Source organism: Pelmatolapia mariae, linkage group LG16_19, assembly GCF_036321145.2.
Source record: "Pelmatolapia mariae isolate MD_Pm_ZW linkage group LG16_19, Pm_UMD_F_2, whole genome shotgun sequence".
In the NCBI taxonomy this organism is placed as follows: Eukaryota; Metazoa; Chordata; class Actinopteri; order Cichliformes; family Cichlidae; genus Pelmatolapia; species Pelmatolapia mariae.
In genome coordinates, this window is record NC_086241.1 from 43,605,185 (window position 1) to 43,621,599 (window position 16,415).

The 16,415-nt window shown below is 40.6% G+C and overlaps 1 protein-coding gene across 1 annotated transcript in view; it reads left to right on the forward strand.

Moving 5' to 3' along the window:
- kcnh5b (potassium voltage-gated channel, subfamily H (eag-related), member 5b) overlaps window positions 1–15,433 on the forward strand; it is a 167,373-nt gene extending 151,940 nt beyond the window's left edge. The window contains exon 13 of the mRNA XM_063497810.1: window positions 13,823–15,433. Within this exon, the coding sequence (XP_063353880.1) occupies window positions 13,823–14,917 (1,095 nt within the window). The 3' untranslated portion in view covers window positions 14,918–15,433. The remainder of the gene's footprint in view (window positions 1–13,822) is intronic.
- The last annotated feature ends 982 nt before the right edge of the window (window positions 15,434–16,415 follow it).

Genomic DNA, 16,415 nt, shown 5'->3' on the forward strand with positions numbered 1-16,415 from the left:
CATGACTGTAGGCAGCTCTGCATAAACGAGAAACCATCACTAGATAAAAAAAGAAAAAGAGATTTCCTCTTTAGGAGTGAAGTGAAAGTGATAAAGGAGTGACATCAGTTCATAATAATATGTAGCCAGAGAAAGGGAGAGGCTGGAGGTAATCATGACCCACAATGCTTTGCAGCAAATTCCTTGCGAGCCACAGTTGATATTGAGTTTGGTAGATAAGGAGGCAGAAATGGTCCTCTGTTATTCCTCCTGGTCATTTTCTCTTTCACTCTCATGCCTCATTTACTAGTGTTTTTTTTTCTTTCATTGTTTCTTTCTTTAGGCTAATCTTTACTTTATATAGTATATATTTCCAGGATGTAAGCATTTTCAGGAGAAACATGTTGCAAAGTACCTCATATTAACATCCATAGCCCATTTGGTAATCTCAAATTGAAAGTCACGAAGACTTTGTCAAACCTTTTTCCAAACAGGTTACTGAAGAAAATGATCTTAAAGCAATTGCTAAAAGCTTTTACTAACTGACATTTCTGTTATTATATACAAGTACAAGGATGTTCTAACACATGATGTACAAAGTGGCGTATATCAATTATGTTTCTAATGACCTCTGCATTGAAATTCCCTGTGTCACAAAGTCACAAAGTTATGCATCAAATATGACACACTAGGTGTTAGGGGGTCTTCCAAACATCAGCTGTACAATAACTGCCTTTAAAAATGATGCATAAAAGCTTTTTGTTTGATCCTTATTGTAAGTACAACAGCATTAGTCAACATTTCCTTTGCCATCACTAGTCTTTATGCAAGCTGTAGCTTTGTATTAAAAGCCTGACATTAATCTTTTCACCTACCTCTAAAGACAATAAACATATGTATCATATATTTAGCAGTAAACATGACCTTTCCCTAAGCTTAATCACACTGCAGTGAAGGCTCTCATATACTCTATGTATGCCATATTATGTGTGCAATTACAGATTCATCTGGTAATGACGTTTTTGTTTTTTTGCAAGTGGTGTGCTCTTTTCCTCCCGCTTTGTCTAACCTTTCTCAGCGTAATTAACTGTACAGTGTTATTTTTCACTCTCTGACCCATCTATTTCCTTTCTTTCTGGATCATCAGTTTTTTACATATTTCTCTTCCTGCTGTCGTGTTGCTCTGTTAGTACTTCAGGTCCTGTTCTCGCTTTCTTTGGGTCCATCTTCTTAATGACGTATGTTGTTTCCTGTTGCTGCTCAGCTTTAATTTATCTGCCCTCACTACTTTATTCTTTGATCCCATTCTCTCCATTTTTCACTCTACTATTTTCTTTCTCTCGTCTTCTCTCTCTTTTTTTTTTGTCATGTCTCTTTTGTCCTGTCCACATTTTCCTCTTGTTATCCTTTCATATTTAGCACCGCTGTATTATGTGGCCAGGGTCTTATAAAAGACAAAAAAGAAATGAGCATAAGATCATAACACTTTATTCTGTTCATATATACAGCATTAAATATTATACACATCAGACACTTACTGCATTTAATATTATGTAATCTGTCCTCTTCTCTTCACATTTTCTCCTCAGTGTGCAGTGTTTGCTATTTCATTCCTCCCCTCCAGTCAGAATATCATGACCTGAGTAAAATGAAGACATTACTCAGCCCAACCAGCATCTCTGTGCGAACCCCTAAATAAACCCTGACACTCTCCTTTTGCTCAGCTCTGCTCTTGAATATTTAAACAAGCCCGACGTACATTTGGGCAGCTCGCAAACACAATGTCGCATTTGTTGTGAGTCCCGCTTCGGCTCTGTGCTCTCTTTCGAAATAGTCATGAAATACACTTTCTATTTAAACTGTTTTTAAAACTTTGAATTCCCAAATAGATCTTTGGTGCCACGATGCTTAGAGCACCTCTACAGAGAACACAGGCATACGCATGTTCCAAGTGTGATTATCCATTTCTGTTTTAGCTAACTGGATTCAGTCACTTGTCTGAGAATGCATTTCTCATTATCAAGCAGATCGCCGCACACGACTTGTTAAAATGACACTGCTCATTCTGTCCTAATTTAAACTGCAATCATAAAAGATGTGTCTCCATTCAGCCCTCTGGGTTAATAGAGTTTAGAGTTGGTTAGAGGTTTAAACTGAAATCCTTTTGGATGCATGAGGTGGAAGGAACAGTTTTGATGTAACTGATAACTAGACATAAAATACATGACTGTCAGGAGCCAGACAGTCAAAAGAAAATGGCTTTTTCCTAGGAGCTCTCTGCCCTGCATTGGGCACGTGTGGAAAGGTAGAGGCATGGAGAGCAGCAGCGAGATCTGGACATCAACAGCAGAATTGACTTTGATTAAGTCAGATGCAGCATGGAAGGAGGAGCTGGGGGTGGAGGTGGGGTACAGAATGGCATGCAGATGCTCATCAACTTTGGGCAAACTAAACTGCGCTCTGTGAGAGATTTGCCACCAAAAAGTGGTCTGCTCATTGTTTTCAGCCACATGGACAAAATTCATGAAACAAAAGCTTCGGTCACTCTCAGTCCATGTACAGTAATCCTGCAGCAACACTACTGCAGGGCTGCTGTATGTATGTTAATATTATAATATATGTACAGTATTTTCTGTCTTCATTCATAATTATTTTAGGGAGAATTCACTGCCTTTAATGGTTTGGTTGGTTTGGAAAGTAGTGGTGGCAACCAGCTTCTTTTTGTTTGTATCATGGATCTTTCAAGTTCAGTTATTGACTAATGTCTTCAGTTTGTGTCTTTCTACTTATTTATTTATCTTTACTTCTGCCAGTTTAAGTATTTATTTGTATTCTTATTTCATTTCATGATTTTACTTTTAGTCTTGGTCCAGTCTCCTTTTTTAATCTTTTATTATCCTCAGAGTTTGTTTTTCCTGCCCTCCTCTGTTCTGTGTCAAGTCTGCGTTTCTGTTCCTGTGTTCAGTCACTTCCTGTTTTATTTTGTTAGTCACTGGTCTCTTGTGCTTTTTAATTAGTTTTGCATCCCTTGTCTCGTTTTCTCAGTTAGGTTCAGCTGTCCTCCTAGATGTCTCCTGTCAGTTTGTTTTTGTTCATTGTCACATCCTCCCTTCTGGTTGGGTTTATGTTCCTGCTCTGTGTTTCTCTAATTTTTGAATTCCTTTGTTTTGTATTTTGCTTGAGTGTAATGTTAAAGCTGTTTTTGACATTCTGTCTGCCGTGTTCTGCAGTTGAGTCCAAATCCTGCCTGTCACACAGACGTTATGACAGTATGATCCAACACGAACTTCAAGTCCAGCTCTTCAACAATTCTACTGTAGTTCAATACAGAATTGAAACCTCGCTCTGCCCTATAGCTAGGATAAAATGGAGGAAGAAAACTTTCATACACGAGCTTGTTCACCATCTAAATTCCATGTTGCTTTCCAACACTCCCTCTTCTTTGTACCTAAACTATGCAAAAATGCAGCTTTCTTTCACCCTCATGTTGTGCAGTTTGCTGAGGGACCCGTTTTTAATATTTTTATTTTTAAATGTTGGACTAGTTTTAACCAAGGTAATGATAATGCTGCTACTGAGTAGAAAATTGTGCGTTGAGATGAATGCTAACATTTGCTTGGTGCAGATGTTGAACTAGCCAGCAATTAATTAGCTGGCTACCTGACATCAGTTGTTTGATTCAAAACAATTAAAATGACCTTGAGTGTCATTGTTAAAACAATAAGCATGGTTATATTTCATGGATGATTAATATAAAATATTTGAAAAAGACTAGAGGTAATGAAGCTTAATGGCCGGTTCATGTTGTTCAACAGTTTAATATTTTTTTCCACCCATTATTATTCCCCATATTTGTCCCCCATAACTGAATTATTTGTTCAACTGGGAAGGCTGGTATTTACATTTGGCTTTACATATGTATTGCGATGGTGGAGCAGACCACTAAACCCAACCATGTAGCCACAAAAGAGATGACTCCAAGTTGGCCTTTAAGTTTTTCCGTTAATGCAAAGCTGGTTCTACTCATGATGCTTAGATCCTCTAAACCAGGGGTGTCCAAACTTTTTTCACTGACATACATAAAAATAAAAATATAGGGGGGCCTGGGCCACTTACTAGAAATTAGGTATATAACCTTAACTTTAGTGTATTAAAGTTAGAAAAATCACTTAAAAGTGGTCAAATGTGTTATATTGTTGAATATAATTAAAGACAAACTGCCTTCATCACAGCTTTCCATAAATGGATCTTTATTGATTTATTCAGAAAAAGCTTTGGTAGTTCATTCTCAGAACAGCAGCCTCAGATTTCTTCTTAGACAGAATTTACAATACAGAGAAAAAACAATAACGGGTAAATTTCAAGCTTGTTATTTAAGTTATTAGGCTTAGCAACACATCTATTAACGTTCGTTTGAAACCGTTATCAACATTAACAGACTGAACTGGACTTAATAACAGGAGTGCATATAATTTTAGTAAATTCTTCTGGTGAGTATCAGCTGCGCTGGGTATGTAAATCGGGCCATCCAGCTGCGGTGCTGATCCGACGCCACTCGTGCCAAAAATCCAGACAAATGTCACTTGATCAAGGAGCAGATCTGCATCAGATGAGATCAGCTGACTTCGCGTATGCGCGCGCTGTGCACAGCGGTGTGTACTCTGTGTGTTAACAAGAAAAACGCATATAAGAAAGTGGTGCACAAAAGCAGGGTAGTGACAGAATTGATGCGCATTATTGATATTTGAAGCATGTGTACCTGCACATGCATGCTTATTAACACACGGGTACTGTGGAATATCTTTTACTCACCTAAAGTGCTCGTGCTCTCGTCCACTCCCCGCAAAAAAATTAGCAGCTGTGCGGTGTCTGTGGCATCAGTGCTCTAATCGCATGCGATGGAGTAAAAATCAAAAGCACAAGCTTTATCAGACAGTTGCAGTTTAATGCTGGCTGACAAGTCTTCAATGCGTCGCACAACTGTATTTCTAGACATGCTGACGTTGTTGAAGTCCTGCACTTTTTCCGGGCACATTATTTCGGTGACTTTAACGAGGCCGTGTTTTATGAGGTCTCCATCTGAAAAAGGCTTGCCATGTCTTGCGATGAGTTGGGCGACCTCATAGCTGGCTATTGTAGCCTTTTCCTGGACTTTTTGAGCACAAAAAAAATACTGTTGCTGACCTTGCAGGATAGCTACCATTTGCTTTAATTTCTGCTCTCGCTCAGCACCAGTGTAGGATGCATAGGCCTGATGTTTGGTTTCATAATGACGTCGTACATTATACTCTTTCATAACTGCCACAGTTTCAGTGCAGATCAAACAGACACACGTCCCCTTGAATTCTTTGAAGAAATATTCACTCTCCCACCGTGTCTTTAATTTTCTGCACTCACTTTCTACTTCTCGCTTCTTTGGTTCTGCCATATTTAGTAACTTGGGGTAAATTTCTTCTGTGATTGTCCTTTTTGGTGGAGCAACTTCCTTGATCAACAGCAGCTCCCCCTGGTGTTAAAACTAAGAAGTGCAATACACTCAAGCAAAAGTTGACGTGCGGGCCATACTCTATTCTATTTATAAAATTTCTTGCGGGCCAACCCCTGCTCTAAACTAAACATGCATTTTGAAGCATTTCTATTTTTTACGTTTTTGCCCATTTTTGTATTTATTTGTTGACCAGGGCTGTGTTAATGGGAGTCACAGAACAAGCAGAAGAGCAGAGGAACTTCTTTACTAATGAGCCATTAGTATGAGCCAAAAGCAGGTCGCTTCCACCTCTCTAGAAATGTTTCACCAGATTTATTGTGTTGATGTGGCTCCTGATGTAAAGAGAGGGACACACTGGACCTGTGCCATAATAGTCAGTCACGGTCCCCTCGCCTCTGCACTTTGTACAAGTTCATTTAACATTCATATATCACCAGGGTGGGTGTTAGTGAATGTAAACATAACTTGCTTTATATTTCTACGTGTCTATATGTCTTACAGTTTTTTAGCCTTTCTGAAACGGCACAATGGATAATAATTATGGAAGCAGCCACTTCCACTACCTGACAGTAAGCGACAATAAGTAGATGGTTACCCTCGATCTCCTAATTAGTACAATATGCCAGATTAATAGATCAGTAAATGAGCAAAGAGAAAAAAGACAGGAACGTCAAACTGAGGGAAGTCGGCCTTTAAGAAATCGGATTCAAAACAAATATGAGCAGCAACAACTTAAGGCAGCGAGCCAGAGAAGCAGCCAGACTGTCTCAGTGCCCTTCTATGTTTTCATTCTATGAATCCTCAAATTTGCATATGAAGCTCTCAGGGGAACCCAGCAGTGCTTCCAGTATACTGTGGGCGGACTATGAAAGGACCGTACGAACTTAATGGACATCAGCTCTCAGATAATTGCCACCAAAGTGATTATCCTGTGGAAAGGTGGTAACATTAGACTATTTCAATGTGCAATTTCAGTCCGCCTACTGACCTTTTGACTGGTGCTGAAACATTAGCTGATCAGTCAATTAGTCAATAAGGAGAAAATGGACTTGAGAGTATGTTTGCAGAGCTCATACTTGTGACCTTCTGTGACAATCAGGTGAACACACACACAGACACACACACTAATATGTTTTTAGGACAAACACCTTTTTAAAGTAGCACAATAGTTTCTCAGCAAAAGCAGAGAATGAAACAAACAGGAAGCAGCCGTTCTACCATTTCCACTCCAATGTTTTTTTTCTCTTTAGTTTTTGTTCACCTACAGTGCAGCATTACCAGCTGCACTGTGTCTGTACCTAACTACTTGCACAAATATTAGATAGATGTTGAAATCCAGGAGAAATTAAGAATTAAAAATTGTCATGCAAAATACAAATCCTTGTTCTCGCAAAGTCTGCGCTTTGTGCAGCTTTCATTGCATTATCTGTTGAAAAATACATTTCAGAAGGCAGAGCCTGGCCGAGGTCATAACAAAACAGGAGAAAATCAGGAATAAAATAAATATGGTGCACCAGAGTTGTTGTGTATTAAATTATTAATCAGTGTATTGAAGCTTGTGTGCAGGTTGCTAAAAAGTCAACTTATGGGTTATTGACAGATTACTATACTAGCCATAACAAAGCTTTGTTAGCAGCCTCCCATAGCAGGCAGGATTTGTGGTGAAGGTAATAACAACTCAAAGTTTCACAACTTTTGTCTTTATGAAGAGGGAAAAGGCATCTCGGCCTGATTATCAGCTTAAAAACTGTCTACTTTGGCTTTTTGTTTTGACCATATCCAGATAATTTTTTTTTGTTTTTTGATTTTAAACAAACACAAGTGCTACGCGTAGTACGTGTCCCATTTATTTTATATTTTCAAATGAAGCACAAAGGAGAAGCTCTAAGAGACACATCAGGTCGAGAGATTGAAAAGATGAAAAAAGAAGAGCCAGTAGGAAAGAATCATTAATTGAAATACACTGCTGGTGAATTTGGAAAGCTTTTAAAAAGCTTGTGAAAACGCTACTCGCCAAAGGGAGGAAATCAAATCCAATTCCTTTCACTCCTAGACATGAACAAACATTTTGATTCAAATGAAGTACACAAGCACTAATTTCAGAATCTATTCAAACACTGAGCTGAAAGGTTTTATGTAATCAAAGGTCTTACATATAAATGATATAATAGGATTCATCATTTTAGCCTTAATGTCATCTCAAACTTTTCATGCAGTAAATCCAAAGCCAAAACCAATCTGCCAAGATTTTGTGGTGCTGCACGGCAGAGCTCACTTTTTTGTATTCTTTGTAGTAATCATACTGGAACGTCAGGTTCACAGTAATCCCTGCATTAATTTGACAGCTGTTCAGCCCAGTGGTTCACAAGAAACCCATTTATCTGTCTTCCCTTTCCTTATGACTTCTTACTTCTGAATGATGCTGAGAGGGAGCCGTTCAGCAGCATTCCTCATAACTCCTAGTTATATTCTGTACATGTGTCGTGGAGGACAGCCACTTCAGACTCCGAATGAGGCTTCGTATGTGAGTGCTGGCTGTCAAGCAGGCAGAAGGCCTGAATAATTGGGTCAGCTTTGGGTCAAAGGTGAGAAATGAGTCAGGTCCCTCTAGTGTATGCAGTCAGAGCAATCATCCTGAGGTCCACTGAGCCACCCACCATCCGTGTAAACCCAACCAGTTTTGTTTCTTTTAAAAATCCAGCAGGCAAAGTGTTTATACTGATGGATCTGAATAAAAATTACTGAGAGGGATTTTTAGGGCTGTTCTAGGTCAGAAAACATGTTGGGGTGGGGGTAATAGTCTACAAAAACCTTGAAAACTTGAATATCTGTTAAGGTTATGGAGTCATACATTTTTAAGAAAAACCCTCAGGTTCAAGTTTAAAATTTCTGGGAAAACAAAACATGGAATACATTTTTTGTGTTTTTCCAGGGATCACAAAGTTTCACTTTAAAGAGGTCAGATCAACCTCACAGACACCACCAGAACACGGAGAATTCAACATGCATTGTTAGTGAGGAGATGCAACAGACTCTGAAATGGATTAATGGCCAAAACTACAAGTTCTTTCATGTTGGACCGATTTTCAAAGTAGACGTAATTAGGTTATCGACTGCATCCATGATACTGGCAAACATCTTTATGCTGTGATGAAAACCTTCTTCCGTGACTGTGGAAATAACAATGTTTCTTTTTCAACTCAGACATTTTCAACAGGTTTTTCTTTTTTTTATTAATACTTAAAATAAAAGAGACAGACTAGCTGTTATCATTACTTTAGGAAAAGAACATTGGTCAAAACACAAATCAGTCAAGAAGTTAACAAAAACACACTCCACCTACTCCATGCCACAAACACACAGCTCAAGCTCTGTCAAGAAAATGTCACTCTGGCCCCGGAGCATTCGTCTCCCTGACCTTAAGTACTCTCTTTCCTAATCACCGAGTGAAATCTCAGGGCGGCACAGGGCTTCAGAAGTGGTCGAGTATTGGCAGCGTGGGCAGCTGCAGACTGCTTGTCTGTCTGCAGAGCGCGTCTGCTGTCAGATGGGGGCAGTGTCAAAAATATGCAATACAACATGTCTGTGGGGTACGCTTGCTTGTGCTGTGATGAAGAGCAAAGTTAGAACATACAAAGAGCTGAAGGTAATCAGCATTCAGCATACTACACATGTTTGCATTGATTGAAAACCTCTCTCCACGGGCTCTCTGTAGGCCAATGCATATGCAAACTGGCACAATTGCAGTACCATAAATTAAGCATAAAGCAGGATAGCGAGCAAAACACACCCCCACAAGCAAAACCACAGTACACACCAGGTCTGTAACACCGTCATAAATTACGGTATGTGTTCAGCATCTTCAACTTTATTTTCATTTGAGAAAAGTAGCAGCATGGCTGCTAGCCAACGCCTTAGTTATTGCACCTATTGTTTAAACATACTCACTGCAAAAATAATGTTGGCACTGAACAAAGCCCATTGTTCTCCATTGTATATTCTTATCTGGAAATACAACTGCGTTTTACATCTGAAAACCAAAGTCTACACAGATAATAGTATTTATGAGGTTCAGGTTCAGTTGTTAAAGTTAGTCTGGCGGTTTCACAATAGATCTCATTTTTTTCATTCAGTTGAAACATGTTTACCGTAAGAGGATTTGTCTCTGCTTCTGAGCCATATAAAAAAAGGTAATTTGACATTTATGTGGTAGTTAAAAACCAACTCTTCACACTAAATTTTAAATCCTCCTGATTTAAAAAAGAAAAAGTGAGATGCAAAAAGGACAGACAAGAACTTAGATCTAATGTTTCTACATGTTAAAACCAGTGTTGGGATTTTTACTCCAGAAAATCAAGGTATCATTACTTTTCTTAAAAGTAATGCAGTATGTTACTTAATTACTCACTGGAGAAAGTAATTTGTTACAGTACTCATTATATTACTTTCTCGTTACGCCTTAAAATGAGCCGAAACACACCGTTTCATCATTATCAGTTAACAATACAAACCTTGTGTTGGTCTGTGGGACTGTAATCTAAATCCCAATTCTAATGAGAACATAACTAGTCTTTGTTTTAGTTTAGTTAAAGCAAAGTTGAAAATCAGCCCAGAGAGACTCGAGAAACACAAATGACTACTCATCACTACTTTTGATACCTGTTTTAAGTTCAGATTCTGCCTGCTGGGTTGGGGGTCGGCATACACTCAGCTTTAAAATCCCTCTGGGTTCTTGGCTAGCTTTGCGTTAGCATGCTGTCTGTGCAAATGGTTGCAAACAGCCAAAGTTCTGTTATCAGTAAAATCCATTTGTTTCTGTCTTGGATGCAGTTTCCACTTTACTATTAAGCTCTTGTCCTTCTGTGCTATAAAAATACAAGTAATGTGCATATCTCTACTCCTCAAAAGCTGTAGCCCTGCACACAAACTGAAATCAAATGATTGTAGCCCATTTGCGCAGGGGGAAAAGGCTGTTTGTTTGATGTTTTGTTTTTTATTTTTCTCGGCCAGATAACTGGATAACCTTTGTAACACAATTAACAACATAATTAAAAATGAATAAAAAAAGATTTAAATTACTGAATTTAATAGTAATCCGTTACTTTACTGTTACCGAAAAATGTAATGCAATTAGAGTAATGCATTACATGTAATGCGTTACACCCGACACTGGTTACCTGACACTTTGTATTTAACCACAAACTATTATCGATATTATCTTTGTCATGTCTTCTTCCAAGAAACCAGTAATGTTGAGTCCTGTCAGTACTCAAAGTTCAGTAGTTCATCCCTAAAGTGACAGCAGGGAGTTAGTTTGTGTGATCCATATGTTGGCAATAACCAGCTGATAAGTTTGAGTCAGTTTTGAGTCTCGGGTATAACTAGTCAAGCAGAAATCCACAACAACTGCCTCAAGGCATTTTACATTGTAAGGTAAAGACCCTACAATAATGTAGTTCAAATCAAGAGTTGGCTTGAGGGAAAAGGTTTTTTGGGAGATGAGGTAACTGTGGCATTGGAAAAGACGCCGTGAGTTCAGGAACAACTTGTATAATTAGACAGGAAATTCTTGGTGAAGTGGGTTCTGGTGGGAATCGATTTGCAACATTGTGCTACTTTATGGAGCATCCCTGCCTCAGGGTCGATAGTCAGCAACAAGAGTGTGCAAAGATTAAATATTAATGACAAAAAGAAACTGAAACACGGAGAACTTTAAGGCATAAAAATAAATAATAATCCCGTGATGATGTCTTTTCCAAATTCAAATCACTATAAGATTATTATTATTGTGAAAAAGTCCCTGACATAATGGAACAGATGCTGTCGCTGTAACTAAAGAAACTGTGGTTCAGTTTGGGCCAGTACAATCAAAAGGATTGTTATTTTCGTCAGCACTGTCTGTTATGTGACCTCCCCACCCAGAGCAGCAGCACGACCCCAACACTGAACAGAGCAGACATTATTAACAAGGCGTTTGATTGCAGCTTAAATAACCTGTGGTGTTAGGGATTTGCCTGTTGGATGCCTGAAGCGGGATAGTACTCAGATCAGCTGATCTCTCGAGATAGTGGCTGATTTCACCTTGAACAGTGCTAGTGCTGTGCTTGATTTAATGAAGAACAAGTAAGTGAACCTTGAAGAGAGATCATTTTGTCAGCATACACAAAACATTTGCTCAGCGCTGATCTGGTCAGTGTTAAAACTTTATGGTACTCCAGCACAGAAGAACATTGAGAGTATATGTGTGAAAATATGGGAAATCATTATAAAGCATCCATAAGGTTGCTGTGGGCAGCTGTCAGCTATTCCCCAAGGTTTTGTCATGTGTATGTCAATCTTTCTTAAGAGCAGGTAGCTGAGCTGCCCACTTACCAGTTTCAGCCCCTATTACCAGTAAAATGGCATTTAAAAGAATTTAAAAACTGCTCTAGACCTAATCAGATTTAGCTTAATGCTGGGCACTGACAGCTTATTTGGATGAGCGGAAAGTGACATGTGACAAAGCTTCCAAACCAGAAGACTGTGATTTAACAGTTGACCAATCAAAAATGTGATTTCAGTCAGGACAATCAGTGAGCAATCAGCGTTCAGTGGTTATTTAAGCTTGTAAATAACCACTAGGGGTGTAGTGGGTCATTTACTAATTGGAGGGTTGGTGGTTTGATTCCTGGCTGCTTCAGTCTACATACCAAAGTGTCCTTGGGCAAGATTAAACCATGAGTTGCTCGAGTTGAAAAGCATAATAAGAGCCAGTTTATTTATCATCCATTTGATTCTTTTTAATTTGGTGGCATTCTTCTAGGACCAGCAGCAAGACACTTAGCACAGATCAGAGATCAGTGACACCAAAATATGACATTGCTTTAGTTAAAAACTTCATTAACAGGAGGAGTTGGGGCCAAGATGGGTTGCAAAGGGGCTTGCAGGTAGTAGCCACTGTGGGCGCACTAAAGCAACTCAAATACTAAGCTCTATGTGAAGTTTTCTAAGAGGATTGGCTGGGATTGTGCCTGTGGCCAGCATTTTTAATCGGTAAATTGACTGAACAGGCAGAAGCGTCAGTGAAACATTTCATCTACGCAAACAAAAGGCAAAAATATATTTGTTCCAGATATTTCTTCCGGGGGAGTTAGTTTGGACTGTGATGAAAAAAACCTCTGTTTTACTTGACAGTTATCTGACACTAATTCCTTTCAGCACTTTCACTTCTGCTGACATTTAATCTCATTTCAGCAGTCTAATTTCAGCTGACACTCAGTATCCCTTTCACTTTACCAGATGAAGCACTTTAATCACACTGTTTAGATGCACTTTGTATATCATCTGCAATGCATGTCATGATAACAGGAAGGAACATTTACTGCTTTAGTTGATATGAAGCAATGACGGTTCATCATGTTTGATCCGATCACATCATGTCTCATCAGCTCAGCTGTGACAGAGATTCTCCTGATTTGTATTCAGCAACAGTGGACTCATTGTTTTTGTCAGAAGGTAATGAGTAAGAGAACAAAGCCCACCAGTGATAGCTTCTCATTTACTTTTTATCAAATCGTACTCTTCTTGCCAAAAATTCATTTAATTAAAAGTGCTAATCTTTCAGCTTATGCCTCCAGGTAGACATGGAGATATGAAGTGACACGTAAGGCATTCCCCACCTCCACCACAGACTCTTCTAGCTCAGAGCAGACCGTGCTTGGGTTGGCTCGGGCAGCTCTCGGCAGCAGGTTGGATGAGCAGGAAGTATGGATGGATGAATGGAAGGAGTTTAGGAGATGTGCTAGATGTGGTCAGTTGGGTCAATTATGGCTGGGCAGCGAAGTGAGCGACTTCCCCTCGCTTCCATTTTTAAGTCAAACATCGACTCGGCTCCCCATCCATTGGGAGCACCGTCATTTTAACCAAGAATAACACTTAAATAGCCAGTTGGATGGCTGGCTGCCTGCCTGGCAGGGATTTCTGTCATTTCCAATGTAATTAGGGTGTAAGAGGAGCCAGAAGAGAGCCTGGCGCCAGGCTGAATAATACAGGCGAGGTGTAGGAGCACTGATGGATAATTTAACATGACTGTCCAGAAGTCAGCTACACTTTGCAGTACCTGAGTGCACTGCAGAAAGAATGTGTCATGTGTTCTTAAGTGAAAAATGTTAAAACAGACCGTCAGATTTCCATAATAATAATAAATCTTTGTTTACTTCTTGTTGTAGAAAAATGCTTTTATCTCTGATGAATTATGCGCAATGCTCAACGGGGAGCACCGGAGACAGAATTACTATTCATAGCATTCATATGAAATGATAAGTGTGCTGATAAGCTGCATTTTGCTTATTTATGTGTATCCCCCCTCCCCCGCAGATAATTTTCCGCAAGATCAGTGAGGTGAAGAAGGAGGAGGAGGAGAGACAGCGAGCGAAGAACGAGGTACAGCTCACCATCCCACAGGACCATCCTGTCCGGAAGCTTTTCCAGAAGTTCAAGCAGCAGAAGGAGCTCCGCAACCAAGGAGCCGCAGCTGCCTCGCAACTGGACCTGGAGAAGAACCAGCTGCAGGTGGAGCACCACCAGCACCTGCATCCCCACACCCTGCAGCTCGGCCACTCCAGTCTGCAGCACTCCCTGCCGCTCACCCTGCAGCGGCCCCTCACCTCCATGCAGAACGGGGCTCCACCCAGCAGCAGCGTTCTGACTGTGTCTCAGGTCACACCCATGCAGAGCTCTCTGGCTTACGGCCATCCCAGCGAGGCACCTGCAAAGCAGAACAACTGTGACATCATGGAGCTGCAGCCCAGTTCTGCTGGAGGGGGCAGCGAGCAAACTGTCAGGCTCAAAGTCAGCACCAGCCCTGCGCTTGGAAAGCCGGCCGCCAAGGCGAGTGGTTGGATGCGCCTCAAAAACAACATGGCTCCGGCGGAGACGAGGAAGGAGGGTCTTAACAACAATGTCAAGGCTGTTTCCGTGGAGATGCTCTCTCAGGACGGTAAAGGTCGGGAAACAGGTGGGAGCAGGGATGGAGAGGAAGGTGGGGTCTCCAGCAACAACCCACTTCGCAAGACGGACTCCTGTGACAGTGGAATCACTAAGAGCGAGCTGCGCATCGACCGGGCAGGGGAGCCGCGGACCCCAGCGGCAGTTACCCCACTTCTCCACAGCCCTCTTCCCGGAGGAGTGGGGTCCCCTCACTCTTTCTGCCCCATACCGGAACAGGCCCTGCAGGCTGCATTGCACGAGACCCGGATGGAGCTCCGGGGGGACATCCAGACCCTGGGAGGCCGTCTGGGCGCCCTGGAGAGTCAGGTAGCTGAAATTATCAAACTGCTGTCGGATAAGAGACAGCCGTCCACGGGGGTGCCGCCTGCCTCTGCCACACCCAAAACCAAAATACAACGGCAAGACATTTTCACCGTCTCCAGGCCCGTTTCTCCAGACTCAGAGAAAGACGACGGGCTCTGAAGAGAGCTGAACCAGCGGTGCAGAGTGCGCATTGGACTAACAGAGATTATATTAACATTAGCTCTATCAATTCAAGGTTACTCTCATTTTTGGGCATCCTCTTGGACTCTCGTACACCGCTGGTCTCAATTCCAAATCGGAAAAAAAAAAAAAAAACTGGCTTCTTGTTTGCACACTGATTTTTTTTGTCTCCAGGTGATGTGAGAGTCTTTACTCTCCAGTCACCCGGACTCTTTCTTTTTGATTGTACATACCTCTCTATGCATGTCCAGCTGGATTCTGGCCTGCCAAAGAAACAACTACTAAACGTACTTATTGCCTGTATATTATGCAGTTGACTGCATGCAAATAAGATTCAAAGAGACATTTTATTGAGCTACACTGTACATATAAATATTTTTCATTGATGAATTTACTATGTGGACATTCAGGGTTTGCATACTAGTAGCACTATAAACATTGAATATCTCAAAGGGTTTACAGGCAGATGGATTGTGCATGGATTATTTATACATAGAGAAGTTATAAAGGGACAGAGGTTTTGTTTCATTTCTTTTGCCTGTCAGATGAAGCAGATGTGTGATTCTGTTCTCACGCCACAGAGATGCTCGGATGTGAGGATCAGCATCTGTTAAAACAGGGAGGGAAATTTCTGATATGTTTTTCTAATATATATATATAATAATAATAATAATGATCATTGATTTCTATTTTTGATTACAGAAATGCCCTTGGCCTCAGTTTGATATCTGGTAAACCCTGAAAAATGCTTGTTTTGTTTGAGCCCTCCTTGTGTCTATGCATCACTCGGGTACGCTGCCAGAATATTGTACCTTTGTAATCTCGTTGATGAATGATGTTTTTTGTTTAGTTTTCTTTGTTTTTTTTGTTCCATTCCTCTGCATGAATCAGGGATGGCAGAATGCACTTTTGGGTAAAGTTGGGGTGACAAGAAGGCTTTGGGGAAATAACACAGTTCACGCAAAAGTCCACTCAGCACAGTGACATGTAATCCCACGGCCCCAGCAACACACGGCAGTCTTAACCAGCTAGCGTCTCTCTTAAGTCTGCTCTGAATTCCATTAAGCAGCAACAGCTTTGCCTCAAAGCTAGCAAGTCATAAAAATGGAATAGTGTACTTTTATGATATAATTTTTTGTAAAAAATCTGCATGTGAAGGAGCAGTTTTATGCTCCGCAGTGCTTACAAATACACGTGTGAGAAGTGACACATTTGCTTCATGCATACACATGCAGTGTGAAGGCGTCTCGTGGTGTGAACCCTGAAGGCTCGCAAAGACCTTTTCTTCACACAAGGCAGATCAGTTGGTTTGTCAGAAGTCACGGTCTTTTCAGGTCCTCTGTGAATTGGACAATGTCCCTCCTCCTACCAGCGCTCATTCCCTGAAAAAACACACACACACTCTCAGAATCATATTTAATAAGACAATGATAAGAACACATCATGAAAGCCATCATGAAAGTTTTATAAACATTTA